This window comes from Lynx canadensis, chromosome A2, assembly GCF_007474595.2.
Source record: "Lynx canadensis isolate LIC74 chromosome A2, mLynCan4.pri.v2, whole genome shotgun sequence".
Lineage (NCBI taxonomy): Eukaryota > Metazoa > Chordata > Mammalia > Carnivora > Felidae > Lynx > Lynx canadensis.
This window is the reverse complement of record NC_044304.2, coordinates 76,111,838-76,132,886: the sequence shown is the minus strand read 5'-3', so window position 1 is coordinate 76,132,886 and position 21,049 is coordinate 76,111,838. Positions and strand designations below refer to the sequence as shown.

Here is a 21,049-nt window from a genome sequence, read left to right as displayed (position 1 = left end):
CATTTATTAAATAATTCACTGATTCACCCAAACTATTTATACAGAGGACCTGAACAAGGAACATGCTTTTTTTTTTTTTTTTTTTTTTTTTTTAACATTTGTTTATTTACTTTTGAAAGAGAGAGAGAAGGAGACAGAGGATCCCAAGCAGGCTCTGTGCTGTCAGCGCAGAGCCCAAGGTGGGGCTCCAACTCATGAACCGTGAGATCATGACTGGAGCTGAAATCAAGAGTTGGATGCTTAACTGACCGAGCCACCCAGGCGCCCAACAAGTAACGTGTTTTTAATGACGTAAACTTCCATTTATCATGTGAGTCAAAACTTTAAGATTATAAAAAATGACACCTTTCTCAAGATGGTTGGATTTTTTCTTTTTCCTGGGCTCAATCAGAAAGGCTCAATCCCTTTCTGACAAAGTGGATCCTTTGAGCCAATCTTCCCCATACAAAAATGGGATATGGAAGACACATTTGCTCCTTTGTGTATATCCCTTTGTGCATCTCAAGCACTTTTTTTTTTAAGAAAGGGAGCGGGGGAGGGGGTAGTAATAATGGACCTAAGCACTGTGTGCTGAAAAGTCAGTTGCCAGGGCGCTGCCTTTCTGAACCATGACTGAAAATATATGCTCCTTTACCTTAGGAACATGGTTCCTATGATAGGTTTCTGTGGGGAACAGTATTTTCGCTATTGGTTTACAGCATGAACAGAGAACTGTATACCCTGAACATGACGGCCATGAGAATGTGTCACCATGTATGGACAAAGACCCGTCTAAACCCTGATTGATGGGGAGATTATAGAATGAGTTCCATGGCTGTTTGTGACCCCAGCACCACAGAAGGTAATATCTAGGTGACAGTCTTGTCCCCTTTCTTGACTTCCCAATGTCATCGTTGTTTTAGCCTGGCCAGCCATGGGGCGTCTGTGCCAGATCCTAAAGCTGGGTTGGCACAGCCAACTCATTTCCTGGTGCTCCCACATCCTCCCTGGACTGGGAGAATCACAGGCCATGTTTTCATCATCACTCACGATTCCTAACGGAGCTCTGTACACACTGGCACCCACCAAATGGAGGAATGAAATACGATGGAAAAATTTTCTGTACTCTTGATCTACACGGACAGACAGCCTAAGTCGTGTGGCCAAATTCCCAATCCCTACCCCCTCTTTTCAATTCCCCCTCTGATTTTCCTGCCTTCAAAACTCCAAGGTTGTGCCCATGCATGTCTTTTCCCCCCACAGTGTTTTTGCTACATACGGTGACAGCCATGATGTCCTAAACCGTAGCTTCCTGTGGAGCACCTGTCACAGCAGCGCCCAGCCACGTGGGGCTTACACTGGCACTGGCCCCCAAGCCGGCTGCAGTTGGGCCCCACCGAGCCCTGGGGGTGACACTTGCAGGCTGTGGGGAGACAAAGGGGACAATTAGAGGTACAGGAAGTGACAGGGGTGCACCTGGTCCTTGTGGGAGCTTTAGTTCACCTCTCTTTCATTAGATACTTCTCTAATCCTTAACTCCCTCATCTGTTAAATGGGGAGAATACAGGATCTACCCCAGGGGATTATAAGGACTAAAGACAATAATGCCTGTGAAGTCTTTAGAACTGTGTGGCATGTAGGAAGTGCTCAGTAAACATTATGTAATAAACAGATCTTAACAATAAATGTTACTCAGTAAGTTAATGAAAGGCTTAAAATAAGTTGTTTTCATAATAGTCCCAATATAATTATTATTATTTCCGATTACTTCAATTCCTGATGATCCATGTTGGTGCTGGACTATTTGTTTGATTTCCCTTATTCTATATGTTTCACGAGATGGTAGGCATCCTGAAGGCAGAATCCTGCCGGGTAATAGGAAAAGCCTTTGCTCAGAATTCAGGAACCCCAGGCTTTCATTGCAACTCTCACTCTATATGAGTGTTTCTCAACTGGGGGGAGATTTCGCTCCCTCAGGGAACATATGACAAAGTTTGGAGACTTTTTTGAACGTTGCACCTGGGGGGAAGGTTCTCCCGGTATCAGGTGAGTAGCACGTAGGTAGGCTGCTAAACATCCCATAATGCACAGAACAGCCTTCCGTGCCGACCCCCCATCCACAACAAAGCATTATCCGGCCCCAAATTTCAAAAGTGCAAAGGGTGAGAAATACTGCTCTAGAGCTTAGTGAAATGGACAAGTTACCTAGTGTTTTGGGACCCCAATAGCCTTGTTTATTAAATGAAGGTTTAATAAAGGATGCAGGATGAAAGAAGTTGTTTAGAGTTCCTTCCAACCCTAAAATTCCAGGATTCTGAATAAGTATTTTTGGAGCATTCTTCCAGGAATCTAGCATCCCAACACTACTGCAAGGCTCCTTTTTAATTTTAATTTAAAAAAATTTTTTTAAATGTTTGTCTTTATTTTGGGAGGGGGTAGAGAATGCGAGTGAGGGAGGGGCAGAGAGAGGGGGAGAGAGAGAGGATCCTAAGCAGGCTCTGCGCTGTCAGTGCGGAGCCCGACGTGGGGTTTGATCTCACAAACCGAGAGACCGTGACCTGAGCTGAAATGAAGAGTCAGACGCTTGACCGACCGAACCGTCCACGGCCGCTGCCAGGCTCCTTTTTTTGTACATTTACTGTACTGTGCATTGTGATTCCGACACATCAAGAGACTGCTCTGCGTATCTAATCATTGGGCAATTGGTATTGACACTAATCGTTTGGACTAGACGCTAAAATGAATTAAATCCATTCATTCACGTCCCAAAAAGCAGCACATCGGGAGAGCCCATTAAGCCACTACTTACCTACTGCCCCATTGTTTAGCCTGGCAGACATGCTCACTATGAGCCTTTCACACGCACCCGGGAGCATCTGAGGTCCTGTTTTCAAGGCAATTTCAACACAGTTGTGCAGGTGATATTCATCCAAATCCTGCTTGCTGCAGAAATTCTCCAGTGAATTGATCTGGGGAATCAGACTAAGCTTTGGAAATAATACAAAAGGAAAACGTACATTCATAATGGTCTCCTGTTCAAGATTCTACTTATAAAAACAATGAGATCTATGAGAAAATACTTTAAAACAAGATTTTAAGATTTTCATTTTATTTAAGAAATCTTCAAATAGGCACATCTATTGACTTAGGACAAAGAAAATGGGACTTTTTTTTTTTAACCCTCCTTAATATATTATTAGCTTGCTAATAAATTTGTCTTAGGTTTCAAAGACTCTTAACTAGGCGACGTGCGATAAATTCAGAAATTATGGCTCAGTGCATCCCATTGTGTCACTGGGGAACTCTAATTCCACAAAACTCTCCTTTTAAAGTTTTGTTTTTTTCAATTACATATGAGCAGTTCTACATCAAACTGGCTGCCTCTTGGAGAGTCACAGTGTAGATTAACACACTAATGCTCTGAGAAGTCCTACAAGAAAGCTACTTTTAAACTCTGTGTTTCCATACTTACGTAACCACTTGCTCCTATATTCAAATAACACTAACATCCCATAAACCCAATATTTCACAGATGCATTTTGGGAATTTCTGGCTTAGACCATACAGCGGTTAGAGGGACAAGTGCATTGTTCTAAGCGTCTTCTCAAAGATGACTCGTCTGTAGTTTGATGTGAAGAAAAGCCATACAGTTAATATTTCTTGAGAAGATTTTATCTAAGTTATAACCTACTACCATTTACATTTTTTAAAGCTTACTTATTTTGAGAGAGTGAGCATGTACAAGTGGGGAAGGGGCAGAAAGACAGAGGGAGAGGGACAGAATCCCAAGAGGGCTCCGCGCCGACAGCAGTGAGCCCGACGCGGGACACGAACGCACAAACCACGAGATCATGACCTGAGCTGAAGTCGGACGCTTAACTGACTGGGCCACCCAGGCGCCCCTAAAATGTTTTTGAATGGCTTGGATGATGCAATGGAGAACACGTTGGTACAGTGGAACTGATCACAAGTTGGTCATTCTGAACAACTGGTAGAAAAAGCAGCATTGACATTAAGGTTTAATTCACCAGGTCAGGTTAAAAGAGCGAAGTGGGCATCTCCCCTGGCCTTCTTCCTTTGTCCATTCTGAACCTCTTTCCCATGATCCTTTACTTCGACCCTCTTTCAACAACCCCCAGCCCCCCGCCCCCAGTCCTTCTCTGTCCTTTGACACCCCAGCAAGTGGAACCTCAACCCTGGGTGCCTATTTCACAGCGTCTCCACTCCTCAAACCTCTATCCTCACCCTCCCTGCACTGTCTCTTTATCCTCTTACTTCACAGAGAAAATGGAGCCTCCGACTTCCTGCCTCCCAAACTCCCAGCTCACAGGTACTTCCCCCGCCCCGTTCCTGGCTCAGCGCTTAGGAAGAGGTGTCCACCACTCTGCCCTCAGCCTTTGCGAAACTTCTCTGTAGGTTGTGCTTTCGTTAAACGTTTCCTTTCAACCAGCCTGTCAATGTGCTTAAATCTCTCCCATTTGTAAAATCACCTCCTTGATCACATATAATTCTCCTGCCACTGCCCCCCCCCCCCACCTCTGCCCTTTGACTAATTCCTTGATAGTCAAATTTCTTGAAACATGGTCTCCTGGCCACCCTCACTGCCTCTTCTCCTCCCACCTCTCCCCTATGCAACACCTCTTCGCCTACCCACCCCTAAATGTTGGGATCCTCAGGGTTCTCTCATCAGCCCCCTTCTTACTCCACATCCCCTTCCTAGGTGACCTTGACAATGATGTTGCTTCGGTTACCATCAATACATTGTTGACATCTGGATCTAGGTCTCTTGCCCACATCTCAGTTATGGGCTCTAGATCTGCACAGACAGGCTTATTGGCTGTCCCACAGGCACTGCAAACCAACACACCTGAAACCCACTTTCCTTTCCTATTGGTAGGAAATAATGTCACCATCTGCCAATGTACTCGGTGTAGAAAACTGGAGGTCATCTTTTTTTTTTTTTAAGTTTACTTATTTTGAGAGTAAGAGAGAGAGCATGAGTGGGGAATGGGCAGAGAGAGAGAGAATCCCAAGCAGGCTCCTTGCTATTAGCACAGAGCCTGATGTGGGGCTCAAACTCACGAACAGTGAGATGACGTGAGCCAAAATCAGGAGTCAGACGTTCAAATGACTGAGTCACTTAGGCACCTCAAAAAGATCATCTTTGATACTTGCCTCTTGGTCATCAACACTCCCCACCCATCCCATGTTCCCCCAACATCGAGTTAATCACAGGCTCGATCCATCTAACCTCTTAAATGTGTCTTCATTCCCCCATCGCTGCTCTAATTGAGGCCATCTGGATCACCATGGTGGCAGACCAACAGACGTCCCATCTTCCACTCTTACCCCTTTCCCCCATCAATTTCCTACCTTGCAGTCACAGTGATTCCTTAAAAGCTAGTTTGTTCAGATAACCCCTCCTTAAAACCTTCAGTGGCTTCCTATTGCCTCAGGATAAAATCTAAATTCAATCTCTTTTCATTCTGTTATCCCCCAACCTCTTGGCTCAGTGGTTCTGTTTGGGAGGTGCTGCCCCCTAAGGGGGCATTTTGGAAATTCCAGGGGGTGGTTTTGGTTGTCATGGCCATTGGAATGAGGTGTGTTAACTGGCTTTTAGTGGGTGGGGATCAGAAATCCCAGACATATTGACAAAAAAGAAAATCATCACATGGCTCCTATAGCGTTCGAATGTCTCACCAAAAATCCATGAAGGAGAAATCCTTGTTTACAATTCTGAGTTGAAAGCCCTGCTCTGTTTTAAATAAACATGTTACACATGTTTGTAACACACCTGCTTTCATGGCTGTCTCATGTAGGGTGATTCTGCACATATGAGCATGTCCCTGCCTCATTATGTCTTCTGCGTATTCATGCCTGTGCACATACATATTGAAATACATAGTGTTTCTCTATAAATTACTCTCCTTTTAGGTCTCTTTGTATTTGCACATCACATTGATGTTATTTGGAAAGTATAGGCTATGATGCCTATGAATTGCATTTTAAATTGGTAGAGGGTTACAAAATATTTGTCATAAAGTACAAATGGGTTGGGAAGGGGCGCCTGGGTGGCTCAGTCGGTTACGCGTCTGACTCTTGATTTCAGCTCAGGTCATGACCTCACGGTTCGTGAGATCGAGCCCCACATCGGGCTCTGTGCTGACAGTGCAGGGCCTGCTTGGGATTCTCTCTCTCTCCCTCTCTCTCTGCCCTTTCCCAGTTTGTGCGTGCGCGCTCTCTCAAAATAAACAAATAAACTAAAAACAAAAAAAGAGGAGGTTGGGTCAGGGGATGTTGAGAATCACTGCTGGAGTCACAATGAGCTTTTCCATTCAGTGACCTGTCCCAGCTCGTAGCGGCTCCCCTACCACGTTGCCATTTCCCGTGTGATCGTCCGCATCTCTCTTTTAGAGAGTGAGCCCAGCATGTCCGGGCAGGTGCTGGTCTTAGTCACGCCTGTGCCTACCATAGTGTCTGATTTACAGTAAACACTTCATAAATGTTTGCTCAGTAGAGAAGTACTTAGACATGTCTAGCATGGTACCTTCAAGTGGAAACAAAAAGACTACATTCTCCAAACACAAACCAAGTGAAGAGTCCCGCAGAAAGAAGCCAGAGGCTAGGATTGGGGACGAGGGCATCCAACCGGGGACTAACTACCTACAGTTCTTGGTTGGAGGCAGCTTAGAGGAGGCCATTCCTGGCACCAAAGCAGATGGACCAGATGATAAGAGTCCCTGTCAAATTATAGGATTTTGTAATATCTTGACTCCCTTCTTCTCCTAGAAGCTTCTAAAGACTTTGTTGACCAAGTGCAGTCCATCCCATGGTTTAAAAGAATGACAGTGTTATAGTCTAGAATGTCTAATACAGTTTTTGACTCTAAACACATTTTTATGGAAGCATATATCATGTAATCAGGGTGAGTGAAGGAAATCTGTAACTGTCTCACGATGCTCCCCAAACAAAAGCTATTTGTGCAGGAGGAACATCCGGGATTGAACAAAGCTTTCGTCCGGGCTTCTTGGTAAAGCATTAGATGCAAGTGTTAATCTGGCTGCAGAGAAGAAGGGACGTTGAACGGGCCAGGTCTTAGGCAAACATCTTCCCAGAGCAGCGAAATCAGTGGTATGGAAGTAACTGCATTAGTCTGTAATCATAGAATGCGCATGGACTTTCTCCTACTAGACATCCTGGGTCAGGGACTATAAGGGTCACTGTGGGTGCCCTGCCCGGATCTTCCCGTTCACCAGCTGCTGTGGCATTGGCTGCTGAAGGCTCACAGCTGTCCTTTTTCCCAGAAACTTGGACTCAGCCACCTGTCCAGAAGTTCATGCACTCATGAGCCGGGTGGGGTGGATGAGGTGGGTGCACACAGGCCCACCCTGTTGCCTCCAGGTGGGACCAACTCGGTGGCACAATTATGCTCCAGAGCTCCCTGTGGGATCAGCTACACTTCAGTGCAGATCCCATCCTTGCTCGGTTCCTTCCCCTGTCCCTTTGCTCCTCTTCTCCCATGAGCATGCCCTCAATAAATCAGGTGCACTTGAGTCCCTGGCTCAGCTTTGGCTTCTGGGGAATCTGACCTGAAACAGGGATCTAGCATCTCTTCTGAGGTTCTGGCAGTTTGCCGAGATCAGGCTGCTCTCCTACTTTTCATGCAGGTTTCGTGGATTTCATAGCTACACGTAAGAGAAGGCGTGTTTGAAAACTGATCAAATGGATATGTTTTTGAGTTAATTTCAAATTATCCATTTATATTATGTATCTAGCAAATATCATTGCGATGACTTCATTTACACATCTGTCTTCTGTATCAGGCTGAGAATTATTTGAGGGCAGGGACCACATCTGACACCCCCAGGTATCTGCCCATTGTCAGCTCATGTGTGCTCAGTGAATAGGTGACGAGCGGGTAATTTGCATGGATGCATGAAATACAGCATCAAGCCATCATCTTCGGAATTTACAAAATTCCAAATGTTCAAGATGTGGATTTAAAATGAGAAATATCGGAGCACTTGGGTGGCTCCGTCAGTTAGGTGTCTGACTCTTGATTTCAGCTCAGGTCATGATCTCATGGTTTGTGAGTTCGAGCCCCACAATGAGCTCTGTGCTGACATCTCAGAGCCTGCTTGGGATTCTCTCTCTCTCCCATTTCTTTGTCCCTACCCTACTCGTACACTCTCTTAGAATAAATAAACTTAAATTTTTTTGTTTTAAATGAGAAGTATCTTGGGGTGCGTGGGTGGCTCAGTTGGTTAAGTATCTGACTCTTGATTTTGGCTCGGGTCATGATCTCACAGTTCGTGGGTTCGAGCCCCACATCAGACGAGAGCTTGCTTAGGATTCTTTCTCTGTCTCCATCTCTCTCTACCCCTCCTCCACTAGCACATGTGCGCTCGCACTTTCTCTCTCACTCTCTCAATAGTAAATAAACTGGGGTGCCTGGGTGGCTTAGTCGGTTAAGCGTCCGACTTTGGCTAGGGTCATGATCTCACAGTCTGTGAGTTCAAGCCCTGTGTCGGGCTCTATGCTGACAGCTCGGAGCCTGGAGCCTGCTTCAGATTCTGTGTCTCCCTCTCTCTCTGTCCCTCCCCTGTTCATTCTCTGCCTCTCTCTCTGTCAAAAATGAAATAAACATTAAAAATTAAAAAAATAATAATAATAAATAAACTTAAAAAAATAAACTGAGGCATATCCTGGCTCTTATCAATTTGAGTTTCATGGCTATTATTATAATAATAAAATCCCTTTGTGATTTGGGAATTACTTAATGTCTTCCTTTCCCTTTCTTTAGTCTGCCTGGGTTCCCAACTTTTAGCTTTTTCCCCCCTAAATTAAATCTGTTGGATTTGATTTTCTTACTTTGTGACTCACGTGGTGGTCCAAGAGTGTGGTTCTATAAAGCTCCTCAGGAGACAATATGACTTACATGGAGAGGGAAATCACGAGAATTCAAATCCTCATTCAAGAGTTTGTTTCGACTTTCCTCTTCATTTCTACCGTAACAGGGCAGAACTTCACTGCAATCTCCCGTGGCCCTCCAGGTGCAGGATTTAGACCATCTTTGGTGAAGGTCACCAGATTAAATACAAATCACCCAGGTGGAATTGAATTTCAGAGAAACAATGGATAATTTTTTACTATGTCTCATATAGTATTTGAAAGCAATATTTGGGACATATTTATACAATATTCAACTCTAACTGGGCACCGTGCTTTTTGTCTCCTCCCTCCCACCATCATTTTCTCCCTCTTCCTTCTCTGCCCTTTTCTTTCTCTCTTCTTTCTTTCTTTCTTTCTTGCTTGCTTTCTTGCTTTCTTTCCTTCTTTTCCTTTTTGCTAACTCTTGCAATCCTACAACTGGTCAAATAATCTTACACAATTTTTTTTTTGATGTTACAATACCTGAACTTACTGGATAGAATTCAAGGTACACCTGTCTCATACTGAATTCCATAGTAGATGATAAAGTAGCAAAGTGCCAGGTATAAATTTAAAATGTTTGATGGTTAAGAATTGAACACTGAAAACACAACTCATGAAATATGGACATACAACTAAGTCAGGGGTTGTCAAGCTGCCCGTAAAAGGCTAGACAGTAAATATTTTTGGCTTTGTGGCCCTTGAGTTCTCTGTGACAAGTACTCAGCTCTGCCTTTGTAGCTTAAAGGCAGCTGTAGATAATATATAAACAAATGACCATGACCATGCTCATGTGCCAATAAAACTCTGTAGGGCAGTAGTTTGCCAATGAAATCATGATATTAGAAGATTCTCATGAATATTTAAAAATGCAACTATAACAAATTAACTTGGTTTTGGGGCGCCTGGGTGGCTCAGTCGGTTAAGTGTCCGACTTCAGCTTAGGTCATGATCTCGCAGTTTGTGAGTTCAAGCCCGGCATCGGGTTCTGTGCTGACAGCCCAGAGTCTGGAGCCTGCTTCGGATTCTGTGTCTCCCTCTCTTTCTGACCCTCCCCCGCTCACACTCTGTATCTCTCTCTCTCTCAAAAACAAATAAACATTAAAAAAATATAATTTGGCTTTTATCCACAAAATTACTTCTAAGAGATCCCACACAATTCTATACAATTCTCCTGCGGGTGGGATGAAACTGATAATTTTACATATTGCCAATCGTCCTGAACGTACATTGGAGACTACCTTCCAGAAATTCATTTGACAGGTTATTTCAAGAGTCAGAAAACCTTGGCAAGTAGGGAATAGATAGGTAAAAGAAAGCTTAAATTTCGTCAGTGCCCAAACTCTGCCAAGTGTCTACCCTGGGCCCGAAGCTGGGGACAGAATGAAGGGATTGGAAGAAACATCTATGGCCCAACTCTGTGGGGGAAAGACATTGAAAGAAGTCATTCGAGGAAATATTGTGCATCGTTCCGAAAAATAAGACTACAGAAGCACCATAAGAAAACGCTCGTGATACAATGTGAACTGAAAAACATCTGCGTACGTACTTACATGAGCACCCTGATGACGACAATAAGCTCACACATAAAGCGGAGCTTCCAAGATGGTGACCGTGAACGTGGGAGAATGTCTCCCGGAACTTTCCGTGGTGCCAGCATGCTGTGGTGGCTCAGAGCAGAGGCTCTGGCACCAGGGAGCCTGGCTGTCATTCCTGACTCTTCGCTCACTAGCTCTGTGACCCCGTGCCTCATTTCTGTCGTCTGTAAACTAGGGACAATGACAGTGGCTACCTCACAGACTGTCGTGAAGACTAACTAATAGACTGCAAGACACTGCAAACCGTTGCTGACACGTGCTGTGCTGTAAGGTTTGCACTCAGTGCTGGTGACGTTTATAGAGAACGCATGATTTTTTTCTTATAACGCAACAACCTCATTTATACTTCTAAAGAAACATTTTACCATCGAGTCTGCAAGTAGAATTATCATGGGGCTCAGTTTAGAAGGCAGCACCCACGTCGCTTCGTGATACTTACTGAATCAACCAGGATGTGTGAATGAGCGTGGGCCCCACCTTCCAAAGGCTGGGAAAAATAGACGTCGATGGAATATTGTACATCTGGTTCTAAACAGATGGGCGTGGGAAGCAGCACGATTCTGTATTAAGAGAAATAAAGCAGAAATTCAGTGACAAAAGTACAGTTATATAACCTAAGCGGCCATAGCTGCTTCTCCCAGCGTTGAAGTGGGTTCTGCCTCAGAGCAGAGGCCAGGTCTAGACCAGCTCAGGTGGGTTGAGTGGAAAGCAAAATCACACTCAGGTTCTCTGTGGCTCTTCCATAGGATTGTGCCAAGTAGCAAAGCCTTGGGAACCATCAGCCACATGTTGTCATAAGTGCTTTGGGAAAAGGATGGAAACGGAGGTCCTTCCTCCTGTCTACCATGCTCTCAACAGGGTCTCCATTTTAGTTTGCCACAAATCTCCGATGTGAAATTAGTGGCCTCCAAATCAGAGCTTTTTGCCCTGGAGACTCTCAGCTGTTGAGGTACTGCCAGCTGAATATTTTATTCCTACTCTTGGAGCGTTTCACTTTCTCACCTCTCAAGGCCATCTGGGGAATGGGAAAGGAACGTTCGAGACTGAGAATCAGGAGATCTGGGCTGGAATCCTGGTTCTGTTATACACCAGCTACGAGGCTGGGGCAGGTCTCCAGGTATTCTCACTCTGAATTTCCTCCTCACCTGATGAAGAGAAAGTCTTCCTCGCTGAGTCGTCAGCAAGATATGATCTTAAACGTGAAGCTTAGTGTAACACAGCAAGCGCTTAATAAATGTCACAGTCTCCTTGAATACACCTCTTCTCCTGCTGAGCTCTTTGCTACAAATTATTGATAGAGGCCTAAAATTCTAAGAAGGCTACTGTGTTTGAGGACAGGTCCCAAGCATACCTGGAAGTCGCCGGTAAAGGGAAGGACTGAGGTCGTGGCCATGGGGTCTCACGTGGACAGTGCTTGCTCTTTCCGAGGGGGTTAACCAGGATCTGGACAGCCCAGTCGGCTGCGGGCTACACGGGCGTGACATAAAAGCACGTTTTCGTAAGGACGTATACACAACACACGCCTAACGGACAGTCCTTGCCATCAAATCTGTAACCCATGGCCCCCTCAGAACAGGGAACTTTGGAGCTGAGAGAAGTCTTAGCGGTTGGCCATCAGCTCTAACACACTGGCAGCTGAATGGCGGTTTGGGTAGACAGAATGTTGTTTCCGGCCATAGCTCTAGTTCATAGGCTCAAAAGACCCTGGTACTCCGGACAGGGCTGGTCTTTAACGTCTGTCTCCCCCAAAGTCCACTGATTCATCCTGTCCCTGGATCACTGAACAAACATGAACATTTCAAATCCTTCACAAAAAGATATATACTGTTTTTCATCTTATCATGTAAATATTAGGGGTGCCTAGATGGCTCAGTCGGTGAAGCGTCCGACTTTGGCTCAGACCATGGTCTCGCTGTTCGTGAGTTCGAGCCCCGCGTGGGGCTCTGTGCTGACAGCTTGGAGCCTGGAGCCTGCTTCACATTCTGTGTCTCCTTCTCTCTCTGTCCCTCCCCTGCTGGCAATTCTGTCTCTCTCTCTGAAAAGTAAGTAAACATTTAAAAATTTAAATATTATTATATAAATATATTATTACATAAATTTTCTTATTTTACATTTATTACTAAAATAAATATATTACTAAACCTATTTATATGTATCTAAATATGTATAGATATTTATAGCATATAATAATTAGCTATATTCTGAAAGCCATGCAATTTGGAAATGCTTTTTTTTTTAAGTTTATTTAATTTGAGAGAGAGAGAGAGAGAGAGAGAGCGCACACGCATGCAAAAGGGGGAGGGACAGAAAAAGAAAGGGAGAGAGAGAATCCTGAGCAGGCTCCACACTGTCAGTGCAGAGCCTCATGTGGGGCTCAAATCTAGGAGCCATGAGATCGTGACCTGAGCCTAAACCAAGAGTCGACTCTTAACCGACGGAGCCACCCGGGCATTTCCAGCCACCCTGGAAATGCTTTTTAAAGATGTCAGAGGGGCGTCTGGGTGGCTCGGTCAGTTGAGCGCCTGACTCTTGATTTCAGCTCAGGTCATGATCTCGTGGTTCGTAAGACTGAGCCCTGCCCTGGGCTCTGTGCTGGCCGTGCAGAGCCTGCTCAGGATTCTCTCTCTCCTCCTCTCTCTGCCCCTCCCCCCCCACCCCCCAACGCTCCATGCCCTCTCTCTCAAAATAAATAAATAAAACTCAAACCAAAAAATTAAAAAAATAAAGATGTCAGAGATGTGTTCTACAGAAAAATTTGTACCTTATATTTGTAATGACTTCTTATACTCACCAGGTCCGAGTTCACTCAAGTCCCTTGGCTTTTGTTTATCAGTGAGAAACAGAGAATTATGTCATATCAAGAATTTCAAAGCGGGTCAGCAGCTTTGGTCGTGTAACACACAATGAGCACTTCCAGAGTGTGATCCCTGGAGGGACTCTGGGGACCCTGAGACCACCCCCAGCCTCACAAAACACTTTTTGGGGCAGATGGTCTGTGGGGTGTCAGATTATCATTGAAAAGATTATGCGAAGAAAAAGTGAGGAACCACTGCTCTAGATCAAGTGTTTTTCTAATTCGGTTTCTATTCTGTCTTCGATATTTCTCAAAAGTCAGGGGGGAGGGGGACAGGGTGGTGGTGGGGCCGGGGGCGGGGGGAAGGCCAGGGAAGCCACCAGGTGCAGCCTGCTTTTAGTTTTGCTCTTGTTTCAGGGTAAAAGCCAAGTGCAAATAAACGCCTCTTCTGTACCCCTAGGAGTCAGAATCTCTTCACACAGGTGAGCCTGTGAAGTTCTTAGAAAAAAGCCCAAGGAGGGCAGAATTTGTGTTATTTTAGTTTTTTATTGTTCTTATACAAACATTCCATCACCACTTCCTCAGAACTTGTACCTTCAGTATATAACCCCGCTCTAGCCTCTCTCCACGGAATAGAGCACACATGCCTCTGGCTTAGTGTGTTGTTTTAATATCATTAGGAAACCCTTTGATTTATAATGCCCTCCGGATGTTCTGTTTTTTTTTTTTTTGTGTTTGTGTTTGTGTTTTTTTTTTTTTTTGGTGTGGTTTTTTCTTTTTTTTTTTTTTTTCTGCAAATCATTTTCTGACGACCCTATCTAGCAAGACCGGAATGGAAAGTCTTCATTTGAAAATGTACTACCTCAGGCAGGTTTTACCCTTGAAGAAGAAGTCGGATACCTGAATCTCATAGCGAATGGCGATGGTGAAGTCCATGGGAAGGGCAATGTGGTCGACGGCAAATCTCAAGCCAGCCCCAGGGAGAACCCGGGCAAATCCAGGTCCAGTCCACGCAGTAGGGCTTCCAGGAACTGGTTCTCGGAAAACACCGTGAACAGCAGGCACCTGGCCAAAAGTCACTGAGCCCTAAAATTGGAGAAGAATGCACTCAGCTTTGCTAGAGTCGAGTCCTAGCAGGAAAAAAAAAGAGTTCAGGAAAAAAAAAAAAGTACATATTTCCTGATGTGTACATGATCCATCTGAGTCACGGATAAATTATTCCAGCCAGGATACGATCCAGAAGGCATCTGAGATGTGCTGAATCCGCAGCTTTGGAACATATGTTACTGTATAGAGTGATTGATTTCCAAGCCGTGTCACTGGAAACCACTTTAAACTTAAGTACCCCACATGCTAATGAATTGGACACATTCCACGCTGGTGACCTGGGGTTTTCTCAGATACAACTGTGGGATTCCAGCCAAAATGAGGAAGGATAGAAAATATTCCCATGCTTCCTTCGTGGACTTTGCCTCATTATGCACGACAGTGAGAAAACCCACATGGATTTTTTTTTTTTTTTTTTTTTTGGATATTTCTTCCATGCAGACATGAGAAACGCTCTTCTATCTGCTTGGAGGCACAGAAGTATGAAACACGTAACACGTTGGGTTGCATCCCGGATGGTGTCTCCTGGATGTCAGCCTAGAGCCATCTGGAACCTGGAGATAATACTTTAATGACGTTTGCATCTGTCTCCCCATGCTCACAGCATCCACCAGAATTCTGCCTCTTGTTGCATTTTGCCTGTCTCACTACAACAGTGCCTTGGCCGTTCTCTCCACCCCTTCCCTAACCCAACCCACATGACGCACAGCTGCCAATAAGCGTTTCACACTCTTACCCAACTGCCAACGGAATCACACCCATATGACTTAGCCTGGGGTTCAAGTTGCTCTGCGATCTACCCCAAACCGCTCATTTGCTGAGTGTTTATTGAGCAACCATTCAACGCCAACCCCTGCATTAGGAATGCAAAGATGAATAGGACACAGTCCTGGCCACGGAGGAGATTAGAACCTTGCACTGGAGACCGAAATGTAAATAAGAAACTATATCGTCAGATTAGGTTTCAGCAGATATCTATGTAAACTTGTCTACATGCAATGTCTTTCAAACATTTCAGAAACACTCTCACAAATGCAGTAGACACTAGATGCCCCTCGGGGATCCCCTTTACCTGGTTGGTGCACCACCACCCGCAGTTGCTGTGTGTGTGGCTTCTAGGAGATCACGGTTGCCTCCTTCTCTAGAGAATTGCCCTCCCGTACCTCCTCCCCAACCCCTCCCCCCCCCCCCCACCCCTGTCCCCGAGGGTAGCTCACAGCCAGTGGCTTCTTGATCAGAGCTATAAAAGGCTGACCCTGTCTTCCCAGCAGACGGGACAACCTTGCCTGCGGTTTATGCCTCTGAGCTCCTTCATGGATCAATCCAATGTTGGTTTCACCTGACACTACATCTTACTCCCTCCTCTTGTTTCTTTCACTCCCTTACAGAGCTTTCCTGAATAACACTTCCTTACTGGATCACATGCACCTGAATCCAGTCTTGGGCTCTATTTCTAGGGCACTTGACCTGAGACAGTTGGTGCCAGCCAGTTTACCTGAAAGCAGACTCCCAGATGCAATTTGGGAGGAGGAGCGTTTTCGGTTCAGCTGGCAACGGGGACCCCCGTGTGCAACATGTCCTGATGATCCCTGGGATGTGGCAGCAGAGCAATCGCTAAAGCTGTCAGCTGTGGAGAACTGGGACAGGATAAAGGCAGGAGGGGAGCCACCCACTGCAGCCATATTTCTGGCATTGAGAGATATGGGGGAACAGCAATTATAAGGACTGCGGAAATAGGTGGGAGTTGTTGAATGCCACTGATGCTGTGACGAGGGAGGATGGGCTCAGGGCAATCACCAGTTTAAAGCCGAGTGGGAGAGTCAGAGGGCCTCCCTGGGGGGATTTAAAGAGCCTCATCTCTTTTAGGCAGATGGCAGGAAGAATTGACGACCAGGCACAGGACCTCATTGTTAAGACTTGCAGAACTTTGGAGAAGCCTGCATTCTCAGCCTAGGTAAGTCACCTATGCCTAAGTCAGGCCCTTCATGGGGAAGAAGAGGGACCTTAAGACATGGGTGATGCACGTGGGAACCTTGAACTCTGAGGCTCTCCTGAGCGCTCGTGGACCATAGACGTAATCCACCCACTGTTACTGGAGTAGAGCACCTCCACTCCACCCCCCTGCTGCATTTGAGGATGACGTGGAAACCTCAAATGATGCAGCTGTCTTGGAAGAAAACGTGTACCTTCCTGAGGATCTGCTTATCCTACCCCCCCGACCACGTGCCTGATAATTAGAGTCAAGTTTCAGCATGACCTGACTGGGAAAGTGCTAGATCTCTGAGAGGGACTTGGCTAACCCGTACAGGTAGCAACTGAGAGAGAATGGGTCTGCGTCCTGAGGTTGTTAGAATAAGGAGGCAGAACATGAAACTGGATAGAGAGAGTTTGTCAATTTGGGATCACCAGTAATATGGGATTTAATAGCCTGGCAAGAGCTCTGGAGCCTTGGGAGATGGGTCCAATATATTGCTGGAGTAGCTCTTGGAAGCTTGGCAAAAGCTGTGGTCCCGAGGAGAGGGAGTGGAGGTTCCAGAACGGCTGTAGCAGACTGTGGAGGAAGGGATACAAGGCTCAGAGTAGCAGGCATTCTAGAATGGGTCTAAGATACAGGATCAGGAAACCCACCAGCCGATTATGTTCTTTGAAGGCCTGGAGGACACCTTATTTATTGGGACAAGCAGCAATGAACTGGTGAGAAGGGCAACAGCATCACTGAAAAGCTGAGTGTTGGGTGTTCTCTGTAGGCTGGTAGGATCTATCACTGGGAAACAGAGCTCCTTGGTATCAATGTGGAGGACAGGATCCCAGACTATCGAAGACTGGGTAGCACTTAACTCTCAAAAACAAGATGGGCATAATTATTATAGGGGGCAGCAAGGTTAGAAAAGGAGACAAGGGGTCCTGACCCATAGGAATCTTCAATGGAGATGACTAATAGAACATGGTATTCCCACGAGCAACACAGACGAGAAGCCAACAAAAGTATTGCTTAACATATATCATTAAAAGCGGTCAGATATGAATTAGCAAAAGGCTGAGGTCAGCTGCCCCAATGGAAAGACGTGATGTTCTGTCAAGTTCCTAGACCTGAGCCACTTCTTGGATCCAGAACCCAGTGACTGAATAAGAGACCAGATCTCCATGAAGAAAGATTCTTGAACACCATGGCAAGTGTAAATCAGGTACCCAAAGTGCCATCATGGTCCCCTTGTTAGAAGAAGGACATCTGAGGGTCAGGTAATATATGGAGTCCTGGCCTAAGTCCTTTTTAAAATGGGTTCACAGATTTACTGAACCGTCCCTTGATTATTTCCTCCAATTCCTGACTATGTAATTGGAATGGATCTGCTTAGCAGTGGGCATTGATTCTTTGACCTGGAAGGAAAGGTAAGAGTTCTTCTAGTAGGAAATGCCAAGTAAAAGCTTGTGAAATATCCATTCGCAACCACTTTCTCTCCACCAAGTCAAGATAGTAAATAAAAAACAGTACTACAAATCTGAGACGTTCTCCAAGCGCCACTCTCAGGATACGATGGTGGTTCCCATCATGTCCCCATCATACACTTAATACAGACTTAACCAGCTTGTAGTCCCATCTGTGGCTGTCGTGCCTGAGGGAGCATCTTTACCAGAGCAGATTTCCACCACCCTCACCCAGGATATGGAGCTATGGAAATGCAAAATGTGTTCTCCAGAAACACAGAGAAGGAGAAGCAGCAGGCTGTCTTCTCTCGGGTAATGTATATTCAGTCTTGCCCCAAGACTGTTCATTCTCCCACTCTCTGTAACAGGATAGCCCAAAGGGGTTTGAACCATCTAGATATGCCACAAAATGCACACTGATTTCCTATATTAAAGGATAGTGAAGTGGGTCCCTTGGTCCAAGCCGACGTCGTGTGGTCTCCCACGGTGTGAATCAGATACTCTATGGCCTCTGTCAGAAGACCACATCACCCGTCCTCAGCTCAAGGGACCCACTTCACAGCAAAAGAAGGATCGCAGTGGTCATGTGACTTTGCGATCCACTGTTCTACACAAACTGTGCCATCCAGAAGATGTTAACCTCAGATGGCAGTGGGATGGGACCCCAAAAAAATGCATCAGCTTCACTAGCTTGGGAATGACACCCTGTGAGATGGGACAGTATTCTTCAGGATGTCATTTACTCCTTAATGATGGCAATGGCCTTTATGTGATGCTGTGCTCCCAATGGGTAGAAGACATGGGTTTGGAAATCTAGTAGGAGTGGCCAAGCTCACTGTCACAGGTGGTGACCAAGGGAATTTGGGCTTCTTGTGCTTGCAACTTTAGGCTCTGTGGGTCTAGATGTCTTGATTCTTGGGCAGAAACAAAGAATTCCACTAACCTTAAAGCTATGGCTGCTGCATGGCCACCAGGGCTTCTCATGCCTGTAGACCAGGAGGCCTGGGACGAAATTGACATAACCGGAAGGGCTGATCCTATTTAATCAGGACATGAGGAATATGCGTGGCACTGAGGTGGCCCACTAAGACACCTGTGGTGTTCCCCTGCATGTAGCCTGAGAAGACCATGGAAACCAGGGGCTCAGTCATGGAAGGATGAAGGTCTAGGTCATCCCAACCCACAGAAGTGCTAGTTGAGCATGAAGGGAATCTAGAATGGGTGGCAAGGAAGGAGGGAGACAGTGAGTATCGGTTACCACCTTTGGGACCAATTGTGGCAGCCAGAGGCTGCGTTTGTCTCATGAATCTCCTTTTGTAAATCTCCCCAGGAATTGTGGCCTGGGAGAATCCCAGAAAGCCTGTGCGTGCATGGAATGAACTTAATGTAAGGGGAAGATGGGCTGGGTCAGCTTCATGGGTGTGCAAACATGTGTACTTCCAGAGGGTCCCACACTCAGAAGGGACCCCATGTTTGGTTTAACGCTCTGCCGTCACCATCTTGAGATAATGAATAATTTTATGTTTGAAATTGTTTTGTGAGTGAAGTCTCTTGGGACAATGGCACGTGCACATGAGCAGAAGAGACATACAGCCTATGTGTGTGCTTCCTTGCCCCCATTTGCAAATAGTGCACATGATGCCGGTGAACACAGCATTCCAGTGGACCTACTATGCGCACGTGTTCAGTGAAACTAAGAGTGCATATAAGGTAAGTGGGTTATGTTGATGCCTGAGTAAGCAGGGTGCTGACAAGAAGCCAGGCTTTTTCTGTTCCAACCAGAACTTGCTTTGAAAGCAGAAAGAAGGCAAAGGCATCCTGAGAAAGACGTTATTCATGCTGCTTCCCTGTATTAGCCAGTTGCATACACCAAAGGATGACCAGAAGGAAAGAAAGATAGGGCGACTCCTGGTTGTCTTTCTTGCAGCCCTCCCTTACTGGTTAGTATGCTGAAGGTAGGGAGTGTTGGTAGGACACACACCGAGGAGTGAAACAGAAACAGTTGTGTTCGTTTTGCACATTCTATTGTTCTGGGAAGGCCAGAATACATATGCATTTATAACTACAAAATACAACCCGTGTAATTTCAGTGATTTGACATGAGCCAAACGCCCTTATGTTTGCAGTGAAAATTGCACGATATAAAGATGCATGGTACCATTCGTGCCAGTAATTTATATTTTTAATATTTCTTTACTTCAAACGACATTAGATGGCAAATAAAAGAACACTGGGAAGTCAAGACACTATGGAAGAAAGTAAGATGCTATATGTTTCAGTGCCTTCAATGTTCTTTTTCCCTAAGTTTTGAACAAAGGGCCCGGCGTGTGGGGCTGAGCATGCAAAGAGCGGACTCCAGCCCTCGCTGTGAGTGCACTGCCGGTCCCCTCGGCTGGGCCACACTCTCCAGCCACCAGCTGCTGTGACTCAGCTCCCCTCTCTTGAGAACTGCCCTTGGATCGGAGTCACCTCAGCTGGGAGCTTGCCAGCATCTGCCCTGGGAGGCCACAACCATGACAGGCTGATGGACACAACAGGCCTGCCCTTGACCCTCAATGGGGGACAATTCTGTTGTGCCATTTATGCTTACAACCTTTGCAGGGGATCAGACCAAGGCTACATCTATCCCAGACTTCATCCTTGCCTCACTTTCCCCTCCCGAGCCTCCTGCCCTCCCTCCCCTACAGACTTCTCCTGATGAGTGTTCCTTCCCCTCCATAAGGCACATGCACCCACGTCTCTGTTGCAATGTCTGTTTCCAGGGAACCCATACACATTTATACAAACCGAAACAAAGTTTTCACCAAGAAAATATGCCCTTGTTTTGTATTCCTCTGTTGTACTAAGCTGGGCCCAGCCAATTGATTTCATAACCTACTTACTAACAGGCAGGACCCGCAGTTTGAAGATTACAGATCTGTGTGACCCCAGAGATGGAAACAATGAACTATGTCCAGATGTTGGAGTAGGAAGATAAATCTGCATTGGGTTGTAAGGGATGAGTAGAAGTTTTACAAATCCAGAAATAATACAGAGGTGGTCATTTCAGACAAGAGTCAGGAGAGTAGTTTGTGGATATTTAGAGCTGTGTTTTTCAAAGAACAGTCATGGACCACCTATATCAGAATCACTTTGGGGTGCGTGGCAAACATGCAGATTTCTTGACAAGTCCCAGACTCTCTGATTTGGCTCTTGAGGGTAAGAACCTGGAACC

The 21,049-nt window shown here is 45.7% G+C and overlaps 1 protein-coding gene across 1 annotated transcript in view; it reads right to left on the bottom strand.

Annotated features, from left to right (window-relative positions):
* Positions 1-21,049, bottom strand: part of LAMB4 (laminin subunit beta 4) — a 99,717-nt gene that overhangs the window by 43,791 nt on the left and 34,877 nt on the right. Inside the window, exons 14-18 of the mRNA XM_030307756.1 lie at positions 14,203-14,388; positions 11,860-11,975; positions 10,948-11,068; positions 2,789-2,966; positions 1,259-1,402 (exon numbers count right to left, since the gene is read on the bottom strand). Of these exons, the coding sequence (XP_030163616.1) occupies positions 1,259-1,402; positions 2,789-2,966; positions 10,948-11,068; positions 11,860-11,975; positions 14,203-14,388 (745 nt within the window). The remainder of the gene's footprint in view (positions 1-1,258; positions 1,403-2,788; positions 2,967-10,947; positions 11,069-11,859; positions 11,976-14,202; positions 14,389-21,049) is intronic.